This window comes from Paramormyrops kingsleyae, chromosome 1 (assembly GCF_048594095.1).
Source record: "Paramormyrops kingsleyae isolate MSU_618 chromosome 1, PKINGS_0.4, whole genome shotgun sequence".
NCBI classification, from domain to species: domain Eukaryota; kingdom Metazoa; phylum Chordata; class Actinopteri; order Osteoglossiformes; family Mormyridae; genus Paramormyrops; species Paramormyrops kingsleyae.
This window is the reverse complement of record NC_132797.1, coordinates 18023732-18039199: the sequence shown is the minus strand read 5'-3', so window position 1 is coordinate 18039199 and position 15468 is coordinate 18023732. Positions and strand designations below refer to the sequence as shown.

Genomic DNA, 15468 nt, shown 5'->3' with positions numbered 1-15468 from the left:
ACACACACACACACACACACACATTGGTTCTGGTGTTTCGGCTGCTCTTTTCAGTGAGGTATAGGTGATAATTTTAAGAAAAGATATTCATCCATTTTCAGCCGCTTATTCTGGGGGGGGGGGGGTTGTTTGAGCCTATCCCAGGCTGCACGACACAAAGCAGAGGCACACCCTAGATCAGATGCCAGTCCATTGCAGAACACCCACCAGCACACATTCACACACTATGAGCAAATGCCAAATGGTCTTCATATAAGAGTATTAGTGATTAGAATATGGATGGATGGATATTTTTATACTGCCTTTCGTCAGTGAAAATGCATACATAGATACTTGATCATACTATCACTCCCCAAATATGTTTATTTGCTACTGTAAACAAATTGTCTGTAAAATAAGTGATTAAAACAAGTGTTTAGGGATCAGAGAGAATACTTATCTTAATGTATTTTGGTCTGTGTTTTCTGACTTTTTTGAAACTGGAAGTTCTTTATCAAGAACATGCAATGGTTAGTGCTATAGCGTCACAGTAGTCTGTGGAGTTTGCATGTTCACCCAGTGTCAGCCTGGGTTACCTCCGGCAATCCAGAAACATGCAGTAAATTGAATTGGCGTCTGTAAAATTGCCCAAAGTGAATAAGTGTCCTGCAATGGACTGATGTCCTGTCCAGACTTGCCACAACTGAGTACTGGAAAAATGGTTACAGAAAAAGGTAGAATAAATGTAACTTGTCTCAGTTAATTTGATATAAAAGTTCCCAGTACAGCACTAAGATAAATAAATTACCAAACCAAATAAAATAATTATGTTCGGGTATGCCAGATGTCCAGTCCAGGCCTGTTCGCTTCTGGCTTAAGCACAATAGGGAAACAGTGCAAGCATGACTTATTCCCAGCAGATGGCAACACTTACATTTCCAGTATATGAAAACTGCACACAACACCCCAAATCTATCCATCTTGTTACTTTTAGGACTGTTTGCCTTTCTTAAGCTTCCTGAAGTCCCAGTGATGTACTCCTTGGAAGAACTTCATAGTGGTAGCATAACTATGTAAAAAGAAATGTACTTGCCCAAAACACACCACATTTAAATTGATTGTATTAATTATTCAAGTATTATAATTATATTAATTATTCATTAATAATTATTACAATTCGTTATATTAATTATTCGTTTTTATATTTTACATTTTTGTATTTTAATTAACATAGAAATTGTCTAAAAAATCTTGGTTATTCGCAACCATTGTACTAAGCATTAACTGTACACATGGAAAATCGAGCGGTTTCTGCTTTGGATTACACTCATTATTGTCACTCATTAACACCTACTGCTGATGGAAAAGACATTTTTTTATTTTTTTTTATAACTGCATTGATCTGTTTTAGTTCGTGGGCGGCCGTAGGCCTGACTATTTTCGCTATTTCTATGCGAGAAGCGCATTGAAACACCGCCCTTTTTTCTGGACTATACCAACATTTCCCCCTTCTTTGGACTGTACCATTGTTGAAGGACTGTTCTTTTTGCCACGCCTCCTATTACTGAAAAGTGCATCAGACTCTACCAATCAAAACTGTCGTCCAGCCACCGTAAGCCACCGGAATGGTATTTTAGGGATCTGATCTCGCTGGCTTTTGCTGACAGCGTTTTTAGGAGTTGTTGGATCGATCGCGATTTGTCTTTAGACTGATTTTACAATGGCAAAAGTCGTACAATTGAACACCGGTGCAAACATGCCCATTGTGGGTCTGGGAACGTGGAAGGTTGGTGTAACTTTAAATGTTTTATTTAGCTACTATCTTTACAGGCTTTTATTTATTTAGTTAAACTCTTTATCCGTGTATCTTAATGCCGAGAAAAATGACGACTGTCCGAAGCAGTGGTGTAGTGTTTGTTAGCTGTAGTAGTTTATTAGCTATGATATGCACGTTGTGGGGTTATTTTTTTATGCTCAGAGAAAAATTATTTAAAAACAAAACGTGTAATAGCTACATATGTGAAAAAGCACTTGGATAGCTAAGTATCTGCAGAAGTCAATTTGGGAAACGTTAAATGTTGTGACACTCTTGTTTGCAGTTCGGGATACCTTTTATGTTTTTTAAATAAAACATTTATAACATGACGTTGCGTTAAAAGTATTCTTTAAATAACTAGACCAATTTATTCGGAGAGACGTATCATTTCCTTGTATTTCCACAATCCTTCCCTTGTGAAAAAAATAGTCTACTAAAGTATTTACTTAAATTCACTTATCAGAAAATATACTTTCAGCGAAGTCTATTAAGTGTGTTATATCCCTAAACAAATGTACTAAGGTGTATTTGATTAGACATACTTTTATTCGTGTGCTTAATTCAGTGTAATTAATAATGTTTAAATACAAAATATATTTTCTAAAAGTACACAGAAGTATAATGTCAGTGTATTAAAAAATATGTGTAAAGAGAATGCATTTTTATTATACTTCTAGTGATCAAAGCACACCGTAAATACACTTAATTAGTACACTGTTTTTTCAGAAGGGTTCTGACGAACACATTTTTCTCATGTGTATGAGTTAGTCGGAAAAAGGAAAGGTGACCGAGGCGGTGAAGGCTGCCATCAAAGTTGGGTACCGTCACATCGACGGGGCGTACGTCTACCAGAACGAAAAGGAAGTGGGAGAGGGAATTCATGCCATGATCAAGGAGGGGGTGGTGAAAAGAGAGGACCTCTTTGTGGTCAGTAAGGTGAGGATGTATGAAATTTGCCCGACCCACCTGCACACTCTGTATGGCTTTCTGTGGATGTGCGCATCCGTGGCTAGAGAACTTGTGAAGTAGAACCAAGGGAATGCAATTGAAAGTTAAAATAACCAGTTTTAAAGGATTCAACAGCTACAAATCAAAAAGCAAGGTTTTGCACATGTTACTCTATTATATTCCCTCCAGAATTCTCCCTGCTATTTTAACTCTTTTCCTGAGCCAGTTTATTGCTAAATTACCCTATTAATAATGATAAGTAGCTGACAATGTAGTTCTACCTAGTAAAAATGATTCTTAAGAGGCATGTAATCCACAAGATTAAATGCAAAATGTAATATTTGTATATTGTTCTATTTAATGTGAATGACCCACAATTCTGAATTCACCTTGTGTACTTAAACCATCGTCATAAAACTTGACACTGCCCTTAAACCATTTATAGTCCTGCTACTCATCACCTGCAGGAATTAAACAAGGCAACCTTTTTCATTCAGTCATGAATTAACATATTCAGTTTTCTTCACAACAAAGGGTACCATTCTTCATTTTAAAAAGGAGATGTACCCAGGCAAATAGGAGTAGCTGTGTTGTGAAATGAGTGTCAGATTTTAATTGTCGCAATCGAAATTCCCCCTCCTCAATGGACCTACTTTACAGCTGTGGTGCACGTTTCATGAGAAGTCCATGGTGAAGGAAGTTTGCCAGAAGACACTGAGTGATCTTCAGCTGGATTACTTGGACCTTTATCTGGTGCATTGGCCCATGGGTTTTCAGGTATGGAAAATGTGAAACCAGGGAATTTACTGTATTTCATTGATAAAATTAATATTAATCAGCATATGAATTTTCTCAGTTTTCAGGAAATAACTGAAATAATGCTTACTGGGAGATAATATGGGAGAGTTCTGATGTTCTGCCTGGACTCTCTTGTTGGTTAATATTTGGTCACACGATATTTAGTTTTTTGTCTGCATCATAAAGCTAAAAGCAGGAGTATGAGGTTTTTGTTGTATGTAGGCGGTGGTCGTGGGTTCAATTACTGCCCTAGTTTTGCATGGAGTTCGCATATATTTTTTATATATATATATATATATATATATATATATATATATATATATATATACATACACATACACATACATACACACACACACCTGTTCCCAGGATAGGCTCTGGTCTCCCCTGTGACCCCAGTTGGGATTTAGCGGTGATTGATGGATATCAAATCATCTAGACAGATACCTGTAGCTAGACAGACATGTCATGGACTGTGAGAGAAGATTAGAGCACCAGGAGGAGTTTCTGGAACTGGAGAGTCTGTCCCATGCAGTGGTGAGTCATCTTGTCCAATCCTTTTTTTTTTTTTCTACCCCTGTCGTGTCAGGCAGTTTAGCAACTCCTCCTGGTGCTCTAATCTTCTCTCACAGTCCATGACATGTCTGTCTAGCTACAGGTATCTGTCTAGATGATTTGATATCCATCAATCACCGCTAAATCCCAACTGGGGTCACAGGGGAGACCAGAGCCCATCCTGGGAACAGGTGCAGACAGGAACCAACCCTCAGCAGTCACACTCACAGGGCAAGCTTAGCGTCGCCAATTAACCTACTGCGCACACTTTTGTACTGTTGGAGGAAACCCACACAAACACAGGGAGAGCATGCAAACTCCACACACAAAGGTCCTACACCCAACCCAGGGACCAAACCCAGGGCTTTCTTGCCTTGAGGCAGCAGCTCTAACCACTGTGCCACCGTGCTGCCCGATTTAATATCTGTAATGATATCAACTAGGTAACAATGTAGTTCTAGCTAGTAAAAATGATTCTTAAAATGTGAGTGTGTGGCCTGCGCTGGACTGGAGTCCTGTCCAAGTTCTCCCAAGTTTGTTTCCTTTTTGGGATAAGGTCCAGGCTCTCTGATCCTGTACTGGATAGGTTATTATATAAAATGGATGGATGTGCATGTGGCTGTTTCCTGGAAGATATCACCTCTTGTATATTAATTAATTTTTTTGCTTTCCAGGCTGGGGAAGAACTTTTTCCTCTGGACAGCGAAGGGTTAACTATTTCTGACAACACAAGCTATTTGGAAACCTGGGAGGTCAGTGAGAATGGAGAAGCAATGCCGTTGCTTAGAAAAGGTCAACTTGTTTAACTGATGGATTATTTTTGAGGTCTCATTTGCCATGGTTGTGCCCTTTCTAAGGGAATGGAGGAGCTGGTCAATGCAGGTTTGGTAAAAGCCATTGGAATCTCCAACTTCAATCGAGGACAGATTGAAGCTTTGCTGACCAAACCAGGACTTAAGTACAAGCCAGCTAACAACCAGGTACTGTGGCGCTTCCTCACGATGCTTAGTCACTGTGCTCATCCTAACATTTGTCCATAGATATGCTATGAACAGTGTCTTGAGGCATTTTCACACCGAAGTTCTGTAACATGGTCCCTGGTTACAAGTCCTTGGGCTATTTTAGCCAGGGACTTTTGTAGCTCTAGGCCAGTTTTATGTGTCACTTTTAGACCACACAACAGGAACTGGGACCTTGATAATAAATAAACATGGGAGACACAAAAAGCTCATTAAACTTCACACATAGTATAATACTAATCACAATCAAAACAGGATGCAGCTTTTTATTTAGATTTTATTTATACGGCCCGTGACATGTTTATATTTCATTATTAAATCTGATCGGTAGATAAGTCTTTCTTTTCCACAGAATACAGATATGATGTAATGTTATTCCACTAATAAAAGCTGGCAAGTTTCACTGCCAGCACCAATGATATTACAGAAAATTATGTTATTGATTGAATTTTCCGATGCACAAATATCAAGGGAAAAAAAAACATATTCCTTGATGCATTAAATGTAATTGAGGTACAAAACTAATTTCATCTGCTTTTGCTCTAATTCTTTTCCCTGGACTTCTGCATAACTTTCAAGTTAGTGCTGGTGCTTATGGTCAACCAGTCAGCAAGTTATTGCTGTAAGCACCTTCCCAGTAGTTAATGTTCAAGCACAGAGTACCTAGAGTGTACAAAGATCGTACTTGTTCGTCTTGGCAAAACCCAGCCATGTTGGAACTCGTCTTCAACAATGGAAGATGATGTAAAATGGGTACATGAGAACACAAGTAAGGTGAAGTATGCATGGTGAGCAGCACCCCTTAACTTGCCTTCCAAGAATGAACTTGGGGTGCAATGAATCATGGAACTGGTCTCATTTGGTGAGGACGCGACAGATGTATCCTTGATATTTCTGGTGAGGCAAGAATGACATCCATGCATTTTTACCGTCCTCTGTACTTCTGTTCTTGAATACATAAACAGGAACACAAGTACGGTCAAGTATGTTGACAAACACCTGTAGCTAGAGTAGGGACTAAAACAAAGTTCCAAGACTACCTATGAGGAACTAACAACCAGAGTGCGAATTACCCCTCCATAATTGGGGGGGTACTGCCTTCATAACACTGCTATGACCATTATGGTCTGCTACCGTGTCAATACGAATCGCCACCAGGATCAATGTTAAGAGTGCAAGATGTGCTAGGGGTGTTTACTAACATGTATGTAACACACGGTCATGGTCTGGACATGCGACACAATGAGAATCAATACAGAAGATCTCATTATCCTTATGCCTATCCAAAAGAACTTGGTTTTGATAACTCCCAGGAATTATCCTAGGAGAAGTATACTAGTAAAAGTAATAAGCCTATACATTTACAAACAGCCTGGTCTGGTTCAGCAGTCTGGTGTTATTCCTGCCCTCTCAGTTCCCCCAGCTCCAACAGCCTTCAGAAATGAATATTTGCCTATTAGGCTAATATCTGTCTTGATGATACAGTAGATCTTAAAGTACAGCCTAATTTCTAACTCGCCTCTTGGTCTTGCGCTCTGTCCTCATCCTGCCATCTCCCTGCTGCCTGCACACTGTCCTTATCCTGCCATCTCCCTGCTGCCTGCACACTGTCCTCATCCTGCCATCTCCCTGCTGCCTGCTCACTGTCCTCATCCTGCCATCTTCCTGCTGCCTGTTCACTGTCCTCATCCTGCCATCGTCCTGCTGCCTGCACACTGTCCTCATCCTGCCATCTCCCTGCTGCCTGCTCACTGTCCTCATCCTGCCATCTCCCTGCTGCCTGCTCACTGTCCTGCACACTGTCCTCATCCTGCCATCTTCCTGCTCACTGTCCTCATCCTGCCATCTTCCTGCTCACTGTCCTCATCCTGCCATCTTCCTGCTCACTGTCCTCATCCTGCCATCTTCCTGCTCACTGTCCTCATCCTGCCATCTTCCTGCTCACTGTCCTCATCCTGCCATCTTCCTGCTCACTGTCCTCATCCTGCTATCTCCCTGCTGCCTGCGCTCTGTCCTCATCCTGCCATCTCCCTGCTGCCTGCACACTGTCCTCATCCTGCCATCTCCCTGCTGCCTGCTCACTGTCCTGCACACTGTCCTCATCCTGCCATCTTCCTGCTCACTGTCCTGATCCTGCCATCTCCCTGCTGCCTGCTCACTGTCCTGCACACTGTCCTCATCCTGCCATCTTCCTGCTGCCTGCTCACTGTCCTGCACACTGTCCTCATCCTGCCATCTTCCTGCTGCCTGCTCACTGTCCTGCTCACTGTCCTCATCCTGCCATCTTCCTGCTGCCTGCTCACTGTCCTGCACACTGTTCTCATCCTGCCATCTCCCTGCTGCCTGCTCCTGTGCCTCTCCTGCCTTCTGCTGACCACCACTTTCTTTCATACACATTAAGTTTGCAAAACTGCGCCTATACTTTTAGTGTAATGTTCTGTAGCTCTTAACACTAATATTTCCTACTTACTCTTCTTTTACCACAAAAAAGTGTCTGATGTCTCCATCTTTCCTTTTCCTCAAAGTGTGTCTGTGAATAAAATCTAATCTATATTTAACAAAACAGTATCTGGGCCATCAGATGAAGCTTCTAAAAATGTCTATAAATATGAAGTTGTGGAATGCAGACTCAATACCACTAAAATTCAAATAGGGCTTATTATATGCTAGCTATTTTTTTTTATGCAGCCCGTATAGGTTTCACTTATAGTAATGTTTTTTCAGAGCATAACGTTAGACGTTCTTATGCGTTAACATTAGCCTAACAAACCACAATGGCTAAGTGGCGAATTAATTTCGGAATGGCACAATTTATTCGTGATAAAATGAGAATGAAAACATAGGGAGATCTTCTCCTTGGAAAATGATCGATTTTTACCTGGGTCTTGATCGGGGGGTACAGTACCCCCCGTAATTCGAACCATGACTACAACCGTGGTTCTTGTTCCTGAAAATAGTTTCTGCAGTGTGAAAGTGCCTCTGGTGTAGCTAAAACTAGGAGAAAAATGCATGCATTCATAAATAAAATGGTAAATTGTTGTGTCTTCCGTGGGGATATAAGCAACGATACTGAGGTTCTATTTTATTTGTTCACATTATTGTTGTTTATAATAGTTTATGGGTATTGTCTTAACCTTTCACATGGTACATAAGAACACATGGTAAAATTGAGGAATCTAGCAAGCTGGGTGGTGATAGAACAGCTGAAACCCAATTCGCTGTCTATCAAGAATTGAGTATTTAAAGGTATAGCGCTTCCTCCTTGAAATTACTTAGTCAAGCTGACGCTGTATTTTGAAATTCTGAGAATGAGCTGAATCGGTAAAATCTGTCATGCAGCATAATCAGTGTTTTGTGGAAATTAAATATTTCTTTTACTCACTCTGCAGTATCATGTTAAACATAGGACATTATAGTAGGGCTGTTGCAGTGAAGGAATTTCCCTGTGGTGATTTAGGATGGCTCACCAACAATGACATTTCAAAAAACAAGCTCAATTATTCAAACATAGAAAAAATTACCCCTGTTTGTTCAGTGTCAGTGACATCACAGGTGTTTACTTGTTTTGTTTTTTGTTTGGCACAAATTTGCAAATTGAGTCAAAAAATTCTTTAAGGTGCAATCCACTTCTATTCAGTGCACTAACTGCCATATTGCATATGGCATTCCATAAGTAAACATTTATTGAACAGTTTAAAATATAAAATGTGAACCTAAATGGCACATAATGAGCAGTTCAAAATGCTGTCAGGAGAAATCCTTGCCTGTTCAGGTGGACGTGGTTGATCAATCCCCCTAAAGTTGTCCATAAGTGGTTTACTGAAAAAAGCAAAAATTTAATAAAGTTTATATACACTCACCTAAAGGATTATTAGGAACACCTGTTCAGTTTCTCATTAATGCAATTATCTAATCAACCAATCACATGGCAGTTGCTTAAATGCATTTAGGGGTGTGGTCCTGGTCAAGACAATCTCCTGAACTCCAAACTGAATGTCAGAATGGGAAAGAAAGGTGATTTAAGCAATTTTGAGCGTGGCATGGTTGTTGGTGCCAGATGGGCCGCTCTGAGTATTTCACAATTTGCTCAGTTACTGGGATTTTCACGCACAACCATTTTTAGGGTTTACAAAGAATGGTGTGCAAAGGGAAAAACATCCAGTATGCGGCAGTCCTGTGGGCGAAAATACCTTGTTGATACTAGAGAATGGGCCGACCTGATTCAAGCTGATAGAAGAGCAACTTTGACTGAAATAACCACTCGTTACAACCGAGGTATGCAGCAAAGCATTTGTGAAGCCACAACACGCACAACCTTGAGGCGGATGGGCTACAACAGCAGAAGACCCCACCGGGTACCACTCATCTCCACTACAAATAGGAAAAAGAGGCTACAATTTGCACGAGCTCACCAAAATTGGACGGTTGAAGACTGGAAAAATGTTGCCTGGTCTGATGAGTCTCGATTTCTGTTGAGACATTCAAATGGTAGAGTCAGAATTTGGCGTAAACAGAATGAGAACATGGATCCATCATGCCTTGTTACCACTGTGCAAGGCTGGCGGTGGTGGTGTAATGGTGTGGGGGATGTTTTCTTGGCACACTTTAGGCCCCTTAGTGCCAATTGGGCATCGTTTAAATGCCACGGCCTACCTGAGCATTGTTTCTGACCATGTCCATCCCTTTATGACCACCATGTACCCATCCTCTGATGGCTACTTCCAGTAGGATAATGCACCATGTCACAAAGCTCGAATCATTTCAAATTGGTTTCTTGAACATGACAATGAGTTCACTGTACTAAAATGGCCCCCACAGTCACCAGATCTCAACCCAATAGAGCATCTTTGGGATGTGGTGGAACGGGAGCTTCGTGCCCTGGATGTGCATCCCACAAATCTCCATCAACTGCAAGATGCTATCCTATCAATATGGGCCAACATTTCTAAAGAATGCTTTCAGCACCTTGTTGAATCAATGCCACGTAGAATTAAGGCAGTTCTGAAGGCGAAAGGGGGTCAAACACCGTATTAGTATGGTGTTCCTAATAATCCTTTAGGTGAGTGTATATCTCTTTGAATAGAGAAATTTGGCTGTGGTCAACGTAAAATCAGGTCAGCTACAGCCTATAACTTTTTAAAAAGTAATAAAACATCCTTGTAAAGTATTACTATGATCAAAATCTGCAGTTTATTGCATATCTCTGCTGTCCACATGGCAGTCCAGAATGTAAAAAATCACAGACTGTCCCCCTTTGTAGTTGGCACAGTAATCTGTTGGCGCTGTCCACTTGCATAATGCGCTGCTAACAGTTAGGTCCCCCAGTTTATGGAGATATTGCTGAATACAGTATTTTAAGATTCATATTTTTACCATGCCAATCCATATGGACAGAATTATAATTCTGTTTAATGAGCAGTTTGGAAGCTTTCAGTGAACACTCTGAACAAACTTGAACATCATTAAACTCAGTTTACAGTGGCGTTGTAGCAACACAAAATTAAGTTTTCTGTGATAGATATAATTATCACTACCAGCTTCTCTCAGCCACCTTTCTAAACAAGATGAATAACTTGATAAAACACTTCAATGGAGATAAAGGAAGATGAGTGGTAGAAAACAGCCAAAGCTATTAAATGTTTGAGAGCATTTCTGTATATGTGTGACTATCAGGAGACGCCCCTTACATGAATAGGTGTGTGTCTGTGTGTGTACAGTAAGGCATTCCTTTAAGTGTGTCTCTTCGTCCAGATCGAGTGCCACCCATATCTGACCCAGGAGAAGCTGATTGCCTACTGCCACTCCCAGGGAATCTCTGTGACTGCATATAGTCCCCTGGGCTCCCCAGACAGACCATGGTGAGGAAATTCAGTTAATGTGGTGATGGGGAGCTGCCTGACTGTATGGTCTTAGTCATCTGTGACTTAACAGTAGGGGTGTAAATCACAGCTTTCCTCGTGATACGATACAGTATCGATTCCTTAAGCTAACGGTTCGATTTATTTTTTTTTGATACCTCAGAAATTCCCACGTTGCGATACGATATGATTCGATTCAGTTCGATACTGGGGATAGTAGTCGAGCTGTGAGAGCGACACCTCTCTGCTCAATAACCTGAACAACTTCTTTGCACGCTTTGAAGCACAAAACAACACTCGCCCACAGAAAACCCCACTGCCTCCACACGACCAGACTGGCAAGTGACCAGGAATCTGCCCCCCCCTCCCAAAAGAAAACACTCTGGATCCACAGGAACAACTACCTCTGCACTATGCAAATTGCACACATCTGTTACCATTATTATTATTACTATTACAGCTGCTATTATTGAATGTCACAGCACATAAACACTTTATAATACTGGAAACACTTATTATTACACTCTAATTTCTAAGAGTATATGCCTTAAGCTACCTGCACTTTATATACTGTTACTCTGTAGTTAGAATGTGTTTTTTGTTGTGCCTTTGCACTTTACTGTTTGTCCTGTCCGGTCATGTCTTGTCGTGTCTTATCTGCACATGGGACAGTGAGGAACGCAATTTTGATTTCTTTGTATGTCTAGTACATGTGAAGAAATTGACAATAAAGCTGACTTTGACTTTGACTTTAACTTTAAAAATGTAAAACATATATTTATGTATAAAAATATTGAGTATTCTTTAATAATTATTTCCATTATTATTATTAATTTCCCTTTGGGATTAATAAAGTGTTTTTGAATTGAACTGGGATTTTAAGTTCCTTCACCTTTCTATTTCTTTTCGGAGGGAAGTTAATGTCGTAGTTTTTATGAACAGTCCGAAAATGCCTCTCCACATTTCCCTTCTTCGGACAGATGAGGCAAATGCACTTCGAATATGACATGGTGAAATAAAACAGTCCTCCTTCCATTCCGTATGGAACTGGTCGGTTTTTGGCTTCTTACTTGGTCCAGCTCCCCCATTCATTTTTATACCTTTTCTTAAGTTTAGTAGAAATAAATTGGAGGCTAACTAGGCAACTCGGTAGCTTGCAGCAGCTGCCGCGGTTGAACGCGTCATCCATCCTCTATTTTTTATGCCATTCAATCTACCCACAATACCTTTGCAATCGACCAGTAGATCGCGATCGACGTATTGGGCACCCCTGGTGTAGACCATGTATACGTCAGAGTGGATCATGAAAACAATACTGGAGCAGGCCAGAAAATAAAAACGCATGTATCGATATTTATGGGGTCACATCGATGCATCGGATCGTTTGCCGTTGAATCGATATATCGATACAAATCGATGTATTGTTACACCCCTACTTAACAGGTCCATAGATGTTTATGTAATTCAGGGCAGGCCAGCCTTATCCACAAAGGGCCGGTGTGTATGCAGGTTTTTGGGATAACCTTCAGGTCAGCTGCTCAAACACAGGTGTGAGGACTCTTCAGCCAGTCAGTCCTCTAATTAGTAATCTAATTAGGCAGTTGCAGTGAAACCCGCATACACAGCGGCCCTTTTTGATAAAGCTGGCCACCCCTGACATAATCTGATGTGATGCAAGCTGTAGTGCAGCTGTGAGCCTATCAACCTGATGCTGGTTTTATCTGCCCTCAGGGCCAAACCAGAGGACCCTTCTCTGCTGGATGACCCTAATATCAAAGCCATAGCGGAGAAGCACAAGAAGACCTCTGCTCAGGTCAGTAAAAGGTGTACTAGACTCTGTTGTGGGGTGCCATTGGCTGCTGCACAGTTTTCTTTTTGCTACTTGGATAGGTGCTGATCCGGTTCCAGATCCAGCGGAAGGTGATGGTTATTCCCAAATCGGTCACACCGCAGCGCATAGAGGAAAACTTCCAGGTAACGATATCGTACAGATGTTTCTGTGCATTTAATGATTTTTTTTTTTCAATCACAACTAGGAATTTGCTGTCGCCAGTTCAAAATAGATGGCTTTCTTCAGATAGCCTAATCAATGCATTTGTTCCTCTAAGTGCTTGTTGAATGCTAGTGGTCCTGTGGGTCCAAACAAATCTATTCAGTCATAATCAGTGAAATTAAATCAAATACTGCAGCCACATAACCGTAAGACCATTGAAAGATATATCACCTTATTTATTTTGTCATGAAGATTTCATATCATTCACAAAGTATATTATTCTTCAGTGAGTGTAATTTTGTTTTTTTTTTTGTTTTTTTGTTCGTTATTTTCTGTAGCATGTCACAATATTTGGCATTTATTTTTCTAATCCTCAATGTTTAAAAGCAAAATCTTGCTAACACAGGAAGGTGGCTTCAGGTTTCCCTTCGAGAAATGTGTGTGTGTGTGTGTGTGTGTATATATATATAATATAAAAATAAATATAATTTTATGCTTTGCTACAGGTCTTTGATTTTGAACTCAATGACGACGAGATGAAGACCATCCAAGGATTTGACAGAAACTGGAGAGTCTGTCCCATGCAGTGGTGAGTCAGCTTGTCCAATCCTTTTTTTTTTTCTACCCCTGTCGTGTCAGGCAGTTTAGCAAGCAGGATGTCAGTCTGGGTGCTTTATTGTGCCAAGTGGAGCTTCGGATTAAGCGCCTCTCGTTACTTGAGATATACTCTTTATTCACCATTTTAGATTATTGCGCCATTAAGCCAGAGCCGACAGGGAAAGTTAACTGAGATAGGAGAGATAAAGAGAGGAGGGAGAGAAAGAGGAGAGGGAAAGAGAGAGAAAGAGAAGACAGAAAAAAGAAGAGGAAAAAAAAGGGGGGGGTCAGATAGAGAGAGAAAAACAGGGAAAGAAAGACCGGCAGCTGCCCACCCCGAGCCCACCTGCCAGCGCCCGCCGCCCCCGCCACACCGAGGATGCCACACCCCGTCCGCCCCCCATCCACCTTGATCATTGATGGTGTACATGTGTGTGAACTAAGGTGTCGTTAAAATATGGGGGAGCATATGGGGAAAAGACACCCACCGGCCCCCCCAAGCCCTAAGTGTCTAAAGTGGAGTTAAAATAGAGGGGAAGGGAGCTGCGCAGTCCAGCTGTGGGCAGCCGAAGCAGCCGACCCAGGACCTGCACAGCTCCCCCCGCCCTCCAAGGCGCTATGTGAAGGAATGGTGTGACATGGATGTATGTCTAAAATGCAGTTAAAATAATGAGGGGGGGTGAGTGGTTAATCATCCCCCCCCTTCCCTCTGTGTGGTGCGGTGTGATGTCTTCGGTGTGGCGTCTAACGTGTAGTTAAAAGAGATGGGGGATGTCCAATCCTCTTTACACTGGTTCTGGTGAAGCATTGTCTCTGCATGTTTAGACACCGTGTTCTTCATGAATCATTTCCTTAACAGATCCTACCGGTAATGCTAACTGAGAACCACACTCACCATTGTAACCCTTTAATGTATAATTTCTTACAGTGCCATCTTATCTAGATGTTACACTGGTCTGTTATCTACAATAATGTGTACTAGTTGGATTGTTTGAACTATTAGGACTTTCAGTTTGTTCTTTATTTTCCTTCCTTCAGGGGAGTGAAGCACAAGGACTACCCCTTCCATGCTGAATATTGAGTCAACAAGCCACATCTTCCATCACTACATTTTATTATTTTGGTGTTTGCATTTTCCCTGTAACTCCTTGTTTTATCCCAACCCCCAGTAAATTTTCAGGAAATGTAGTTTGTCAAGTACGAGTTATATTTTGGATTGTGGACTAAACAAGTACACGTATAAAAATACTAAATTTCAATTTTGATATACTTTTAAAATATAGGTTACAACCAGACCTATCTTGCATTATTTTTCTAAATTGGAAAATGACATATTTCCATTATAAAAATTTATTTTGAAAGCTGAATCTCTTAAAAGCACTTGTAACTGTACCAGGTTAGCAGTCTGTCGTCTTGTAACATGAATATTTTCCCCTATTTTCTGTCCTGTGTATTTCATGCATTTTTTTAAAATAAAGTTCATTGGCTCCACTGCGTCTGCAGTCTGCTTGTGGGAATGTATACAGTTTCTATTACGGCTGTCAGTTCACATGACAGTGTTGATTTTAAAGCCATAATGCATTATTTCTTTGATTACATTAACACATATGCTGTATTTTGATACTGAAATGGGAAAACAGTATGAGCATTGATTTTATTTATTTATTTTTAAAGACCTGTACTATTCCTTCCCGATTGTTTACAATGTGAGAGATTTGATCATGATGTTGCATAGAAATTAGAATCCCAGAAAAGCATAGCTAAAATCAAAACACTAATTTGCATCTCACAGGGTAGCTAATGGAGTGGAAAGACAAGGAAACATTGTTACTTAGATCATTTCATAAAAACACAAAATTTTGTGATTAATGTCAATTAAAAAATAGTTGTTTGACAACCCTATTT

The 15468-nt window shown here is 40.7% G+C and overlaps 1 protein-coding gene across 1 annotated transcript; it reads left to right on the top strand.

Moving 5' to 3' along the window:
* Positions 1 to 1556: 1556 nt before the first annotated feature.
* LOC111847035 (aldo-keto reductase family 1 member B1-like) lies at positions 1557 to 15057 on the top strand. The gene is made up of 10 exons (XM_023817873.2): positions 1557 to 1765; positions 2564 to 2731; positions 3404 to 3520; positions 4771 to 4848; positions 4954 to 5076; positions 10867 to 10973; positions 12705 to 12786; positions 12864 to 12947; positions 13473 to 13555; positions 14602 to 15057. The coding sequence occupies exons 1-10, from the start codon at positions 1700 to 1702 to the stop codon at positions 14642 to 14644; spliced, it is 951 nt and encodes a 316-aa protein (XP_023673641.2). The 5' UTR covers positions 1557 to 1699; the 3' UTR covers positions 14645 to 15057.
* Positions 15058 to 15468: the final 411 nt, after the last annotated feature.

Coding starts and splice junctions, on each gene's coding strand:
- LOC111847035 (XM_023817873.2), top strand. CDS start 1,700: ATGGCAAAAGTCGTACAATTGAACACCGGTGCAAACATGCCCATTGTG. Junction 4,849..4,953: donor GCTATTTGGAAACCTGGGAG/GTCAGTGAGAAT, acceptor GCCCTTTCTAAG/GGAATGGAGGAGCTGGTCAA. Junction 5,077..10,866: donor ACAAGCCAGCTAACAACCAG/GTACTGTGGCGC, acceptor CTCTTCGTCCAG/ATCGAGTGCCACCCATATCT.